The 16,434-nt window shown below is 32.5% G+C and overlaps 1 protein-coding gene, 1 long non-coding RNA gene and 1 pseudogene across 2 annotated transcripts; 2 read left to right on the forward strand and 1 right to left on the reverse strand.

Annotated features, from left to right (window-relative positions):
* Positions 1-3,595: 3,595 nt before the first annotated feature.
* On the forward strand, positions 3,596-4,174 carry LOC107932440 (uncharacterized). Its single transcript, XR_005917327.1, has 3 exons — positions 3,596-3,665; positions 3,762-3,987; positions 4,078-4,174. It is a non-coding gene; the product is annotated as an uncharacterized lncRNA (long non-coding RNA).
* A 3,992-nt stretch (positions 4,175-8,166) lies between these two features.
* Positions 8,167-11,575, forward strand: LOC107932407 (N-acylphosphatidylethanolamine synthase-like; annotated as a pseudogene).
* Positions 11,576-11,732: 157 nt separating this feature from the next.
* LOC107932441 (cation/H(+) antiporter 24) lies at positions 11,733-15,052 on the reverse strand. The gene is made up of 3 exons (XM_041099317.1): positions 14,275-15,052; positions 13,176-14,183; positions 11,733-13,019 (listed from the first exon to the last, which is right to left on the reverse strand). Exons 1-3 carry the CDS (start codon positions 14,590-14,592, stop codon positions 11,883-11,885), a joined length of 2,463 nt encoding a protein of 820 aa, XP_040955251.1. The 5' UTR covers positions 14,593-15,052; the 3' UTR covers positions 11,733-11,882.
* Positions 15,053-16,434: the final 1,382 nt, after the last annotated feature.

Genomic DNA, 16,434 nt, shown 5'->3' on the forward strand with positions numbered 1-16,434 from the left:
AATCCATGAGATAAATTGAGCTTCTAAATATATCCGTACAACAGAAAACCCTAATAGAACCTTAAAGCAATATCCATTATTCATCCTTGTTGGAAGAGATTGTCTTTAGAGTTAAATTGCATATACCCCTCCTTCCTTGAGTCAAAATAGATGACCTTCCCAATGAACAGAGATTATGTCATTGATCTAGAATTAAAAAGCTCATCACCAAGTTATTTCAATCCATCAACTTATTGCAATCACTAAAACACTTGTAAGGTGTGTAATGGAAAAAACATAAGGCTCAAAGATGTCCGATGAAATAATTTAGTGTTAGAATTTGCAATTTGTGTATCCAAGGCTTGTTCATTTGTTTTCTGTGTCATAATCATGTTTAAGGTGTCATGTATTTATTATAAGTTTTGACATTTTAAAAATAAGTGGTGTTATATTGATTTTGATATGCTTTTGTGCTTGTGTAATATTGTATTTTAGCTATTTTTCTTGTGTCTGTTTAGTAACAATATTATCTCTACTTTTGCCCATAAATTTTGTCGTAGTCTGGTTTTATTTTGTGAAACTTTTTGATGTTGAACAAAAGTTTCCAAATCTTTATTGAATTAAATTAAATTATCATTCATCTAACTAAATTACTCCCGACTCATTCAGACAATAATAGTGCCTCAAATCCTCTTTTGTTTGTTTGTTCTGTTGTAATTTGGTCATCTGAAAGTAGCAAAAATAGGTAAGATGAAAATGTTACATGATAACGAATGTTCAAAACAATTTATAATGTTAAGAATATTGAATTTCATGCTGAGTGCAGATCAGTGAAACTAGAAGCTGTTAGATGCAATTTGTGTAGTCTGGCTTTGGGGTTTAGGGGTGAAGATACTGATACTGGTACTTAGAGGTCTTTCATGTATTCCATTTTTTCTAAATAGTTAATTAGGATGAACAGAAATATGATTTTTTTAAGATATTAAACATTTTGGAATTTGACAGCTTGTTATTGATTGAATAGGATGTTTGATATGAGTAAGAATTTCTATTTTCTTTTTGTGTTTTAATCTATGAATTTGGGCAAAATATGAATTTGAGTCATATGTATATAACTACTTTGTTGTAAATTACGAATAAAATTTGATATTTTCAGCCTTTGATAAACAGAAAAGCAATGATGAGTTGGATTTTCCAATCAGTGTAATATGATTTTTTTCTTCTAACCAAGCTATCTATATGTTTATGTTTAATTGTAGGTCCAAAGTTCTGAATTCTATAGTCAAACTTCTAATGTTTCATCGGAACTTTTTAAAAAGCAATAATATTTTTGCAAAATTCCCTACAACTACCTTTTATCAACTTGTTACAGTCATTAAGTTCTATTGTTGGTTTTTGAACTTATCAAAGTACATTGTGTTTGGATCATTTATTAAACATAATTATGTATTTTCTGCTAGTAATATCACAAGATTTTGTTGGTTTGTTCTGGACATTGTTTTGATAGTCTGCTGGAAAATGTTATTTTAGTTTGTTAGTGAGTATAAGATGAAACTGTTGTGGAAGATGAAATGTTATTTTAGTCTGCTGGACCTTGTTCTTGATTTGTTAGTCAATAGAATTTGTTATTTTAGTTCTTTTGGACCTTGTCTGCTGGAAAATTTTGATTTGTTCTTGATTGGGACGAGTATAGGATTTGAAGAGCATGTGTTTTGAACATAGGCCATGATAATACAAAGGAAAAAGTCAGCCATTAAAACAAGCAAGTAATTACTTTCAGTTTCAAATAGCATTCAAAATAGGCTTTGCTTTCAAAAAAATGCTGATGTTATTGAAAAAACTTGTAAAAGCAAGTAATTAATTTCATTAAAATACCTTACCTTTCAAGCATCACTTTTCATGCCCTTCATGATGTTTTAGGGTGAAAGTTTGTAATCTATTTACCAAAGCTAAATTATAATTATATCTTTCTTTATATGACATTTCACCGACCAAAGTAAGCTAATTTAATGTGATTAATTGCTCTCTTTTTATTATGGTTTACGTCACTATCGCTCAAACCATATTAATTTCGTACACTTTTGTCTCTAATTTTTTTTACATTGGTATTTAAATTATTTATCGATTACTATTTTTAGTCAAATAATTTAACGAGTTTAAAAAATAAATAATCCATCCGATTATTATTTTTATTCATATTTAACAATCTTAAGATTTGCTTACCTAGTTTATTACTTGTATAATATTTGTCATGAGAGCAATTTTAAGTTAAAATTGTCACTTAATCCAATTTAACAAAGTAAAAGGATTAAATTTTTAAAATTATAAATAAATAAATTAAAATTTAAATGTGTAAAAAATATAGAGACGAAAGAATAATTAAACCAAAAATGGGGCTTGTGACCTAATCTATCAAAAAAAAATTCTTCATGCGGCAAAGGTTGTTATTATTTAAAATAGTACAGGTAATTTATTATAAATTCGATGTTTAATTAAATTATAAATATTATGATACTAATAATGAGAACATTATTAATAACATAAATATAATTGTAATTATTATAATTTTTATCTTTAATATTAATAATTTGAAATTAATAATAAACATGAAACCTGTTTGTTAAGTATTAATGTTGATATAATTATTATAATTTTTATCTTTAATATTAATGTTGATATAATTTTATGTGGAGAGAATTATATTTTTATATTAATTAATAAAATTATCATATATATCTAAAATATACGTAAAATTAAAAGATTATACATACACCAACAATGTTTTTTAGGGTAAATAACATTAAACCAACAATTATACATACACCAACAATGTTTTTTAGGGTAAATAACATTAAACCAACAATTATACATACACCAGCAATGTTTTTTAGGGACAATAACATTAAACCAACAAGTAATTTTAGGTCAATTATACATACACCAACAATTAATTTTAGGTCAATTATACATGCTTTATAATTTCTTTATTGTTTGGGTGATTCATAAAGAAATGAAATTAAAGTTGCAACGATATCATTTAGTATCAACTATTTTGCTTCGTGTGTTCTAAATTTGTATTGTTTATTTTTATTTTATAATGTGTAATTGCAACTTCAATTCATTGATAGTGTGTGTTATAATTTTAATATGTTGCAGTAATGGCTCGTCTGCCTTTAATTGCACAAAGTGTGAGGCGTAAAAGAATTGGTCTTGCTTTGACATTATGGTTGGAAATCTGTAGAATTGCGATTTGGTTCTTGTTTAGAATGGGTGCTAGCCTTAGCCTACAGACTTATCAACCAAGGATTAGGTCCTACACCTTAGATTTTTATGCAAAACGGGATTATGTGAAGAGGCTTGTATATGCTAGTGACGAGACTTGTATTGAACAAGTTAGGATGAATAGAACTGCCTTTTGTAAACTATGTGAGATGTTAGAATCGATAGGGGGATTGAAGTCGTCAAGGTTCATGCTTGTTGATGAGCAAGTAGCAATGTTTTTACATATCATCTCCCATCACCTGAAAAATCGAGTTATCAAGCATCACTTTAGAAGGTCCGGGGAAACTGTAAGCAGAGCATTTCATAGTGTTTTAGATGCTGTCATACGCTTACAAGATGTCTTATTTAAAAAGCCGGAGCCAATTACAGCCGACTCTTCTGACACAAGGTGGAAATGGTTTAAGGTAGTAGACTGAGTTTTAGATATAGCTTGTACAACATTTAGTTGACTTAGATTTAAATTAGTATTCTAACACAAGGTTTTATATCATGTGATATAGAATTGCTTAGGTGCTCTTGATGGAACCCACATAAAGATTAGGGTGCCAACAGCTGATAAACCTAGATATCGAACCCGAAAAGGTGACATAGCAACAAATATGCTAGGTGTTTGTACACCTGATATGCAATTTGTTTATGTTCTTCCTGGTTGGGAAGGTTCAGTTGCCGATGGACGGGTGCTCCGAGATGCCATCAGTAGAAGACATGGACTTAAAGTTCCTCATGGTACAGTGTATACTTAGAGGAATTTGAATTACTCATTAAGATCAAACTTTGTTTGCTGAATTAATCATTTTTTAAAAAATTATTTTATAGGTTGTTATTATCTAGTTGATGCTGGATACACAAATTGTGAGGGATTTCTTGCACCATTTAGAGGACAGCGATATCATCTGAACGAGTGGCGTCAGGGTTATCAGCCAAGTTCTCCGCAAGAGTTTTTTAATATGAAACATGCCTCAGCACGTAATGTCATTGAAAGATGCTTTGGCTTATTAAAACTTAGATGGGGAATACTTAGGAGTCCATCGTTTTATCCTGTAAGGGTGCACAATAGAATTATTATTGCATGTTGTTTGCTCCATAATTTTATTCGAACCCATATGAGTATTGATCCCATTGAAGCGGAGGTGGGAGAAGGATTACCTACTAATGTGGTGGATGACGATGAACCGAATATCACAAATATTCATCCATCGGATGCTTGGGCAACTTGGAGGATGGAACTAGCCAACCAAATGTTCGATGAATGGCAAGCATCTAGAAATTAGTTAGGTTTAGGGACAAATTCAGTTTGAATTGATTTGTTGATGTTTTTTTATGTATAAACTTTGTGAAACTTTGGTGGTCTTTATGAAACTTTATGAAACTTTGTTGAATTATAATGTAATTATCTTTTCATTAAGCATGTGTTATAAATTTAAATTTAGTATTGAACTACTGATATAATATTATAAACTGTTCACCCAACAATTAAATGATATTCAAAATAGTAAATAATGTTAATTTGTTTTTTTTTTTAAGAACAATATGTCAGGTGTTCCACCAACGGGTGCTTCTTCTCAAGCTTCTCGAGGAAGCAAAAGAAAATGGGTTCCAGAGGAGGATGCAGCCTTGGTTTCTTGCATGGTGGATTTGCACAATGTAGGAACATTTAATGCTGATACCGGGTTCAAAGCCGGTTATTTGAACGAGCTAGAGAAAATGCTAGAAAAGGCTTTACCAAGAGCAATGTTGAAGGCGAAACCAAATATTGAATCTCGGATTAGGTGCCTAAAAAGGGAATGGTCAGTCGTCTACGACATGCTTAATGGCCAAAACAACAGTGGTTTTGGTTGGGACGAGCATAGACAGCTCGTTGTTGCTGAAGATGGAGTTTGGGAATCCTATGTAAAGGTAAAATGTATTTCAAGTATTTATTTGTTTTTTTACAAAACTTATAACTAATATGATTTCCTCATTTTTTTTAGAGTCACAAAGAAGCCTCTCAGTTCAGACATCGTTCTTTCCCTTACTACAACCAGCTTACTGCCATATACGCAAGAGATCGGGCGATTGGGAAAGACGCTCAAACAGCTGCTGATGTTCTTGAAGAAATACATGCTGAGGATGATCGTACTACAGATATGAATGAAGAGAGAAACACATTCTATGACTGCGAAGCTGACGTCTCTTTAGACGACATGGATGTTTCCGGTATGGATCCGCGAGGAGATAGAGATCAAGGGGGTTCCTCATCTTCAAACAAGAGAAAAAAGAAATATGATGCTCGTGATAATGTGTATGCTTCATTTGAGGAGGCTGCCACCTTGTTGGGGGAAAAAATCCAGGCCGTTGGAGATCAAATCAGTAGGACTATGGCCTCCGAGGTGGTAGTTCAGCAGAAGTCTGAAGAAAAGATGGAAGAGAAAGCTTCAAATTTATATTCAGCCTTATGGTCAATTGAAGGTTTAACCGACGATCAGCGGTATGATGCTTTGAGTAAAATTCCCGATCATCCAACTCAAATGATCGTTTTCTTCAGTTTACCTTCTGTTGCCCGATTGGAATGGGTCAGAAGATTTCTTTCTCACCATTAAATATCAATGTTCAAACTTTTTGATGTTGTAAAACTTTTGAACATATTGATTATGATGTACAATTTCATTTTCATCTAACTTTTTCTTAGTATAAGTTAATTATGTTTATGCAGAATATAATTTTCAAGTTATATATTTAATAATAATTATGTTAATTTATATTTTACAGTATCATATATTATGATTTGAGTAAATTAATATAAGAATATTAATTATTAAGAATTTTTTTAAATTATATAGTTTAATTAAAATATATTTAATAATAATTATGTTAATTTATATTTTACAGTATCATATATTATGATTTGAGTAAATTAATATAAGAATATTAATTATTAAGAATTTTTTTAAATTATATAGTTTAATTAAAATACATTTAATAATAATTATGTTAATTTATATTTTACAGTATCATATATTATGATTTGAGTAAATTAATATAAGAACATTAATTATTAAGAATTTTTTTAAATTATATAGTTTAATTAAAATATATTTAATAATAATTATGTTAATTTATATTTTACAGTATCATATATTATGATTTGAGTAAATTAATATAAGAATATTAATTATTAAGAATTTTTTTAAATTATATAGTTTAATTAAAATATATTTAATAATAATTATGTTAATTTATATTTTACAGTATCATATATTATGATTTGAGTAAATTAATATAAGAATATTAATTATTAAGAATTTCATTAAATTATATAGTTTAATTAAAATATATTTAATAATAATTATGTTAATTTATATTTTACAGTATCATATATTATGATTTGAGTAAATTAATATAAGAATATTAATTATTAAGAATTTCATTAAATTATATAGTTTAATTAAAATATATTTAATAATAATTATGTTAATTTATATTTTACAGTATCATATATTATGATTTGAGTAAATTAATATAAGAATATTAATTATTAAGAATTTTTTTAAATTATATAGTTTAATTAAAATATATTTAATAATAATTATGTTAATTTATATTTTACAGTATCATATATTATGATTTCAGTAAATTAATATAAGAATATTATCCAATTAAGAATTTCATTAAATTATATATTTTAATTAAAATATATTTAATAATAATTATGTTAATTTATATTTTACAGTATCATATATTATGATTTCAGTAAATTAATATAAGAATATTATCCAATTAAGAATTTCATTAAATTATATATTTTAATTAAAATATATTTAATAATAATTATGTTAATTTATATTTTACAGTATCATATATTATGATTTCAGTAAATTAATATAAGAATATTAATTATTAAGAATTTTATTAAATTATATATTTTAATTAAAATATATTTAATAATAATTATGTTTAAATATGATTAAATTATTTATTATTGATAATAAAAATCTTATTATAATTTAAATAACAATAACAATAATCATTTACCAAAACAAATTTCTGCTAAGGGTATTCTAGTCATTTTAGTTTTTTCTATTATGCTATTACACCTCTATTCCATTCAACCAAACACAAGATTACTATTACGCCTCTATTCCATTACATTCAACCAAACAGTGGATTAGCTATTACACCTCTAATCCAATGCACCTCTAATCCCAATACACCTCTAATCCAATACGCCTCTAATCCAATACAGCGAACCAAACGTGCCCTTAATGTTTATTTTGCACCTTCCATATAAATTTTGTTGCATGCATTTATAAGTGAAATGTGTGTATATTATATTCTCTTAATATATTTGCATGTGTCCGTAAGTGAAATTTGGATATATATATATTCTTTCTTTCTATCTGTTTGTGTATATATATTTTTTCTTTTCATATATTTTTCGTTTTTATCTGTATGTGTGTGTGCATATACGTTTTATATAATTCTTTCTATCATTCATATAAATTTAGCTGCATGCATCTCTGAAATGTGTACATATGTATATATATATATATATTTTTTATGTACGTGTATAGGGTTTTCCCACTAAAAAAATGTAAAGAAAATTTTAAGATTAACGTATATTTAATATGATAAATCAAATTGGTCCTTACTTTTTCTTTTTTCGAACTTCACTGAGTAAATTGGTGTTTTATACTTGGTCAAATGTTTAATAATAGTGACTTGGTAATTAATGTAGCAATTTTAGTGTAGTTTATAAATTAATAAAATTTCATAAAAAAATTAAAAAAAATTAATTTAATTAAAAATTGAAAGTTAAAAGCGAAAAATAAACACACACACACAAAAAAAACTAAACATTAGAATCATTATGCCTTGATAGATTATCTTCAGAAGTGTAGATGCCGTCGAAGATAAAATTATCTTTTATTGGTGCTTTAAAATAGAGGCCATCAGTGTTATTCCGTAGACATCTGGGCCTGCAAGCTCAGCCCTACACCTGCAATTTGATTTCCGGATGAAGATCGACCCGACTCTTCTTTTCCTTTCTGGCTCTGACTGGTGCTAGAAAAAGGAAAAACCCAAGACCCTGCGCTTGCTGTTTGCTGTTTGCTCGAAAAGGAAATAAATGGGAAGGAAAATGGAATGGGCAGGCAGGGAGAAGCACATGAGAGGAATACCTAGGAAGATGGTGTTTCTGGCAGTGGGGGCATTCGCCAAGGCGGTAGCAACTCTTCTCAACACCACCTCCGTTCATAATGCTGATACCCTCATTCGTCTTGTGCGTTCTCGACCCCCTGGCATACCACTCCTCACTGTTAGTAATCACATGTCTACGTGGGCGCTCCACCCTTGAATCCTTCTTTCTTCTTTACTTTGTCTTATTAGATACGATTCATATTTTCATCTGCTTTGCAGCTTGGATGATCCACTTCTTTGGGGGTTCAAAGGTTTCCCCTCCTTGGATGCCAATTTGGCACGATGGGTACTTGCTGCTGAAGACATTTGTTTTAAGAATTCTGTGCTCACTTATTTTTTTAGACTTGGTATGCCCCATTTTTCTTTCCCACTGCTACTGCCACTCTTCTACTATCTGTCTCTTTAACAAAAACTATTTTCAGTTATCATATCACTAGCTTATCAGTTCGATTCTTTTGTTAGCTTTCACTTGACTTTAACAAATATTGTTGAATTTACATCTAAACACCCATATTAAGTTGAAGAATATTATTTAGATTAAGAGTTACTATCTAGAGTCGAAAGATAAGTTAACATAAGCTAAGAAACACACCAATGTAGATTCTCTGTCTACCACCAGACTGCTGATTCTTTTTCACTTACTGAATGCTCAGTTCTCCTCCACTACAGTTGGGTTTTACAGGCTTTGGTCAAAACACACGGATTTTGATTGACTCTTTCATGGGTCTGATTTTGCTCAAAATATGACCGGTTGTCTGACTGCCTTCACTGATCCACGTTTAAAAATCATGCTTTTACATATTGTAGGTACTTGCATTAGGTATTGTTGGAAATTCCTTTTGAATTGTGAATTTTCATCATTATTAATTAATATGTTACTTCTTGTATGAGTTATGCTACTAACTAAAACCTTTGTTTATACATAGAAGAAATCTTCTGTCAACTTGGTTGGGTTTTTGAAAGACCAGATAGTTTTAATGTAAAGGTTTGTCTCTGAAATTGTAAATTGTGCAGGTAAATGCATACCTATTACAAGGGGTGCTGGAATTTATCAGGAATACATGAACGAAGCTCTTCAATGCTTAAACAATGGAGCCTGGGTATTTCACCTAAACTTATACTATTGTTATTTTGAAATTTTGGTAAATCTTTTGTTTCATGAGATTGTTGGATTTTTCTGAGCTCGTTAATAGATCAAGGTAGACGTTTTTTCAAGGAAATAAATCAAGAAAAGAAATAGCAACACTAACTTTGCTGAGAGCACCCTTGAATTAAACTATATTTGAGAAAAGCAAACTCCTAAGAGACTGAGAATTGCTTGGGCTTCTGTACTTTCATTGATTAATACACTAACTTGTTTTTAGAATGGTTCTAAACCTTGTAAATAATTTTTTGTTGGTGTAATGAGATTTCTTTCTCAAATATGGCTGCTTCATGGCTTTAAGCTTCCTAAATTTTCTACTATTAACTGGCAGCTACATACATTTCCTGAAGGTAAAGTATCCCAAGAAGATGCACCTATAAGACGATTAAAATGGGGAACAGCTAGTCTTGATTGTTCGTGCCCATGTGACTCCTATAGTTCTTCCTATGGTTCATAGTGGGTTTGAAGAGGTTAGATATCTTTCATAAGTTGCCCTTTGTGTTTCCTCTGAGTGGATATTGTTTGTTGAGCTCGTAGAATTAATTTCCTGGGTCTGTATAAATTTCTTTCTCATGATTGTGAACATTCTGCATGAATGAGTTGACTATGATATTTGATCTACATGTGCCAGTTTGACCATAACCCTCTTAGGAAATCGGCTTCCCTAGTTTGGGTTTTGTTTTGATGCAGTAATAGCTTGCATTGGAAGATTCATAATAACAATATTAGATTGATGTCGTAATTCTTGTCAGCAAAATGAAATTGACTGATAAAATGCAAGTCCATGATTAAAGGATTCAGTTGAACTTAGGTGAACAATGATTTAATAAAATAAAACAACAGGTTTTTTTTGCCTTTCAATTTCTTGCCAATGCGTCATCTCTTTTATGTATTGATCCTCTGGCATGGAGCCTAGAAGTGCTGGCTGGAAGTTCCATATACTGTTGTTATTGTTTTTTGGATAATCACATCACCGAAGACAATAATTAACTCTTCAGACAGTTGGAATCCTAACAATGATCTCAAGTATTGTAAAATATTCTCTATGCTACAGGCAGGCTGTGAAAGCCAGTTCGTATGCCGTTAAAGTGTATGTCTGGTTTGCGGCTGCTAAATTCATTTGACTCGTACAATTCAGTATAAATGTTTTATTCAATAATGGGTTTATGTCAGTAGAAAGCAGTTGTTTTACCGCGTCTTTACATTTAGACCAATAAGCAAGAGAATTGTGGATGGTGTCCCTTGCATCCGATATTTAGACCAATATGCAGAAGTAAGGTACACATGGTTTTCTTGTAGCAGCTCTTTGATACTTGGATTGCATTGAACTGCATGTTGAAGTAGAGAAAATATGATGAGCTTGTTTTTTTTTTAATGTTCAGATGTGGATTACTGAATAACTTATTAAATTTGAGTTGTTTGGTCGGTTGGGGTCTTCAACAGGTGATGCCGGAGAAGTTTTTTCTTGACAGAAGGCCTCCTTTTCCATTATGCAATAAGAAAATAAAAATTATGATTGGACAGCCTCTAGAATTTGATATTCCTAAAATGACGGAGTTGGCAATTTCAAAGTCTAGTGGTGATGTATTTTCTTCAACAACAACGTCTAGAGGATGGCCCGTTATCTCCTTTTATGGATTGGATTTGGATGAAGCAGCGCAGAGGTATCTCTACTCAAGTATTTCAGAAGAAATACAAAGTGCCATGGAGGAGTTACGAAGTTCCTTAAAATAGATTTTTTTTAATGGATAGTCCCATTTGAATTTAAGGGTTATATTTGTGGCGCTAGAGGGTGCCTGTTGTTGGAAACTAATTTTGCGGAGTTGCTATCAATTAATGATCCAAATATTTATGGAAGCTCTTAAACCACACTTGGCAATACTTGGGTTTTTCTTACTAGGGAAAACCATTCTCTCTTATACTTTGGGTTGAAGAGATTAAATCAGATATTGCAGATGAGTCATTAATGTAATTCGATCTGTATCGTTGGATAAATTTTTCCCCTTCATTTATCTTCATTTATAATTACGGTTGCTTTTTGTTTATTATATTATTTTTTAAGAATTATATGTATGTTGTTATTTGAAATAATAATAAAAATAGTAGTAATAATTTAGAAAAAAAATACTAGTGTTAGTAATATCAATAATAGTAACAAGAATAATAAAATTGATAAATAAAGGATTAAGAAGTACAAGGCAAATAATTAAATGTCTAAACCCTTCAACCTAAATTAAGAGCTAATAAAAATTTACATGCATTTCGTGAAGTCCAAATTTAAATAAATTAGGGAAGAAGGGCCTTACACCCTCAGAATTTGCTTCTGCACCACCAACACAGAATCCGCATCAACAAAATCAGAAGATGAAACATAGTCCCCAATAATCCCAAGCTCTTCTTGGTTATCTGTCCAAGTTGACAACCCTTCCAAAAGACTTTCATTTATCCCTTGTTTCCTTCCCACGATCCATAGATGATAAAATTTCTCTTCCGCCATTGCCTTTATTGCTGCAGCTGTATCTGCTCCATCTTTTACCACTACCTCTCTGTAAATCACTCTCTCATTTGCTTCGTTCTTCACCCAGAACCACGTTACCAGCCCATCGTCAAGCTTCTTTTGCCTTTCATCGTCTCCTTCGGGGTTTGAAGAAAGAAACCTCACCAAAGTTAGAGAGACATTGGGGTTGGCAACCATATGATCTGCATATGCAAGGCATTCTCTAGAGTCTGGTCCTCCCAGAAATAGCACAATAAAGTCGTGAGACGTAGTGCCCCCGGAGCAGCGAGTCAAGGGTAGGTGCCACCGGTGGGCCTTGTCAATCAGAAGTCCAACGGAGCAAGGTGCATGGGATAATACTTCGGTGTTCAACGTCTGCCCTCCACCCCATTGCTCAGCTGTGCCCATCTCCCCATCGTATTGCCTCTCCAATGGCAAAATGATAATAGTTGCCTTGCTGTTCAAAGCTAGCTTGCAGACGTCCTGAAACATCGTACGCTTCGCTGCTAAAGCTGTGAAGAAATGGAGCTTAACGCTTTCATCTCTGTTTTCTTGATAGAGAATGAGAGCGTTGCGGATTGCTTCCGAGTCGGGAAACCTGATGGAAAGGTCATCCGGATCCGGATCATTGTCGTGGTCTATGAACACAGGGTTAGCACGGCCAATGAGCTCCACAAGGTGGAAAGCGTAAACGGACAAAGGGTTTTGAAGCGTAGGATAAGTGATTTCAAGAAGGTTAACCAGGCTTGGAACGCTTTTCTTGTCCCGGATGCACACAAGAATCCGAACTTCTTCACCCGGTGGGGTATGTTGAATGGTTCTCCTCTTGAGTACCTTGTAAGGCTTTGAGGGATCATATATAACACTGATCAAAGGTGTAAGAGTTGCCAATAATATCGTTGTTAGAAATATCATCATGGAGAAACCTGGTAGCCGTATCATCTGCTCCATTGTTGTATCGTAAGTAAACACAAATCAGATGAGATATATGGTTAGTTCTATTATGACTTTACTACCTACCTACTGCCTGCCTAGTATTTGTTAGCAATTCTAAGATAAAGTGGAAGAAAAAAAAAGGACACATACATACATACATACATTTTTGTCCACCCAATGGATGTACAGAGCAAGCTCCACTTGGCCCCTCAAGCTCAAAACAAGGCTGAGAGTAAGGCTGTCTCTCGACGGGACAGCTACCATGAAGGCACCTATCATAGTTGCCAGGAATTTTGACACATAACCTGAAATAACCATGGTAAATAGTGGCCCCAATGTCGTCCAGCCAGCTTCAGTCATTGCAGAAAAATCTGTGTGGAGCCCGATAAATGCAAATGCAAATGGCATCATTATTTCCTTCAAAATTGTCTCACTTTTCTCCACCAAGGTTGCCCCTAGCGGCGGCCCGTTTGGAATCAACAACCCTAGGCAGAATGGGCCGAAAGCAACGGCTAAGCCGAACATGTCCGTCAAGAAGCCAACCACGAACACTCCCAACAAAATGGCAACCACATAAGACTCATGCACTGCTTGTCCTTCAGGGGTGTGGTCGATGATCCAAAACAGTGCTGGTCGGATGGCAGAAAGTAAGAAAGCTACAAGAACCACCATGGATATCAGATACCAAACAAGAGTTCCAGCCGATATATCCACTTGTTTCAATGCCTCGAAAACCGTTATGAAATTCATCCCAATGCTATCGCTAATTAGTGCTACGGACAAGGCCATATTTCCAACCTCAGAGCTAAGCAGGTTTAATTCTTCAAGTACAGTATAGTGGATGGGGAATGTTGTTACCGACAAACCTGACGCAATTCCCCCAATTGACGATATTTTCGCCATTTCATTGTCCATTAATTTTCGAATAATTAACCCAATCGCCATCACTGTTAGGAAAGGTAGCATAACGCTCACCATGGCAATATAAAGATGTTTTTTCCCTGATCGTTTTATCAAGGTTAGATCCATTTTAACGCCACTTACAAACACCCATAACATTAACGCAAATATTCCCAAAGTTCTCAGCACGAAACGGGAATACAGGGGAAACATGATTTCGTTAAACCGCTTGCTCTTCCCTAGAAGACATGGTCCAATGATGATGCCCGCCTTGATTTAATTTTCCAAGCAGACGTGGAAGCTTATTAACATGAAGAATATGAATAAGAAAAAGAAAGAAAAAAGAATATAAGATACTCACAATTAACTCAGCAACCAACCTAGGCTGTCTGAAAGGCTTTAGAAGAAAGCGAACCGTCTGGATGAGGAAAATCATCAAGATTAGATCCGCAAGGACCATATCGTAGGAGACAAAAATAGGGTTTTGGCCATAGAAAATGCCGAAGGCATGAGACCCTTGTGCTCTCACACATACCAGTGGCACTGCTGCAGTGCCTCGGTTGGAGGTATGGAACTTAGCACCTGTCATGTCCATTCTGGTGTGGTAGGCTTGTGAATGGGCTAGCCATGTCCATGCATTAGACTTCAAGGGCTGACCAGCTGGGAAAACCCTAACCATCCCGTAAACTTATGTACTATCATGCAACAATACAAAAAGGAGAAATTTTTGGTTTTTCTTTCCTTAAGGTCTTGGTCGTCTTGTTTTCTTAAAATAAAAATGAACGAGTCTCGAGTTTAATCGAAGTCTCTACCGCTTGAAAAATAATTTGTATATACTATAAAAGGAAAACATGTCAATTATATACATTGGAATCAGGGAATTTGTATTGGCATGCATGTTACAAAATCATCATCAAGGATATACAGCAAAACAAATCTTCCCATAAAGAGATCTCAGTGCAATGTTTATATTTCTTTTTTGGGGGTGGTTTGGATACCAAAAACATGTTGCCAAGGAAGTGATAGTTTTGCTAATTTGTCGTGGAAACCACAAGAGGAAGCAATGGCTCTTGGCTCATAGCGAGAGGGGAAGAGAAATTAAATGCTGAAACTTAGGCATCTGTTTTGCTTCTGCTGAATTAATTCATTTGTGAGTTCAAGGATTTTATATGTATAGCGGGCAATCATCAAGACCCACATTGTGAACTGTGATGCTTAGTAAATTTGAATGATTCCCTTCCACACATACATAGGTTGTAAAATAATGAAATCAACTAAAACGATACAGTTTAACTCGGAGAAATTAAGATGATCATAACACGTTTCCAATTCTGAAGAATACAAAGTGGTAGGTAACCAAACTTGTTCTACCATTCTCTTCAAAGCCAAGGGAACAAAGAACAATGAGAAGATGCTGCTAAAACATTACCATCAAATCTCATCATTACCCCACAAAGCCAAAGATCAAACATGACAGCAATATTACCACAATGCTCTGATCTTAATTTTTAGACACATGTTTTCTTATTTTATATGTTTTTTTTAGTTTTTAAATTTTAATATAATCATTTTTTTTATTTCTGTCAGTTTCTAGGTAGTGGTTTTTTTTCTTTTTCTTTTTCAATTTTCATTCTTTTTAATTTTTAATCAAATACAAAGTTGGATAACATGTAATTTTTTTTCAATTTTATGCTAACTTTTTTTTAAAGATTTTTTTAATTTTTAATTGTTAGTTTCAGTTTTTTCAATTCTAAGTTGTTTGCTTATAATTTTTTTTATCATTTTTAAAATTTTATTTTTTATTTTTGATTTCAAAATTTTCAAATTTCATTTTTTTATATGTTTTTACCCTTGTTGATACATTGTACAACAAGGAAGGACAACAAAGAGAATATAGGAGGAGATAGTGGTAGTGCTATGAAAGTCAATTCACCAAAAAAGTCAGAGAGTTAGAACAATGACAAAAGGACAAACTGTTTGCTTGAGAAAATAATTGCCCTGGGTAATCTTAGGGTGCTTGAGAGTCAATCCCCTCTTCCTCGATGGTGAGTCTTCTTGACCACTAGTGTGATGTGACATATCATCATGGAGGGAATTATCTTCATCTAATCGGTGAAAGATGTGCAACGTGAGACTATTCTGTTATGCATTCGATCAATATGAAGTTATTATACTCAGTTGGAATCTACAATGATTCAAATACGTGTTCACACTTAAAAAGTTAATGCCTTGGCATCTCTGAAGACAACAAAGGGTAAAGATCCTCCTTGGTGTAATGGATGGTCGAAGGTGAGGAGGGTCAATATCCTCCATTTCAAGGTGGGTGGCTAAGAGAAGCATTTTGTTAGATGAAGTCAATGGAAAGTCAACACTATCTGAATTGTTGACACGTATCTCAAGGACAAAAATATATAACAATAATGATCCATTTTGTAGGGGTTAGGGTCTTGCCTACCCTTTTACATTTACCCTTTTTATTCTAAATTTGTTGTGAACTAAAATTAAATTAATTTTTGGAGTT

Source organism: Gossypium hirsutum, chromosome D08 (assembly GCF_007990345.1).
Source record: "Gossypium hirsutum isolate 1008001.06 chromosome D08, Gossypium_hirsutum_v2.1, whole genome shotgun sequence".
Classification (NCBI taxonomy): Eukaryota; Viridiplantae; Streptophyta; class Magnoliopsida; order Malvales; family Malvaceae; genus Gossypium; species Gossypium hirsutum.

Coding starts and splice junctions, on each gene's coding strand:
- LOC107932441 (XM_041099317.1), bottom strand. CDS start 14,592: ATGGTTAGGGTTTTCCCAGCTGGTCAGCCCTTGAAGTCTAATGCATGG. Junction 14,184..14,274: donor GGTTGGTTGCTGAGTTAATT/GTGAGTATCTTA, acceptor AATTAAATCAAG/GCGGGCATCATCATTGGACC. Junction 13,020..13,175: donor TCCATTGGGTGGACAAAAAT/GTATGTATGTAT, acceptor ACAATGGAGCAG/ATGATACGGCTACCAGGTTT.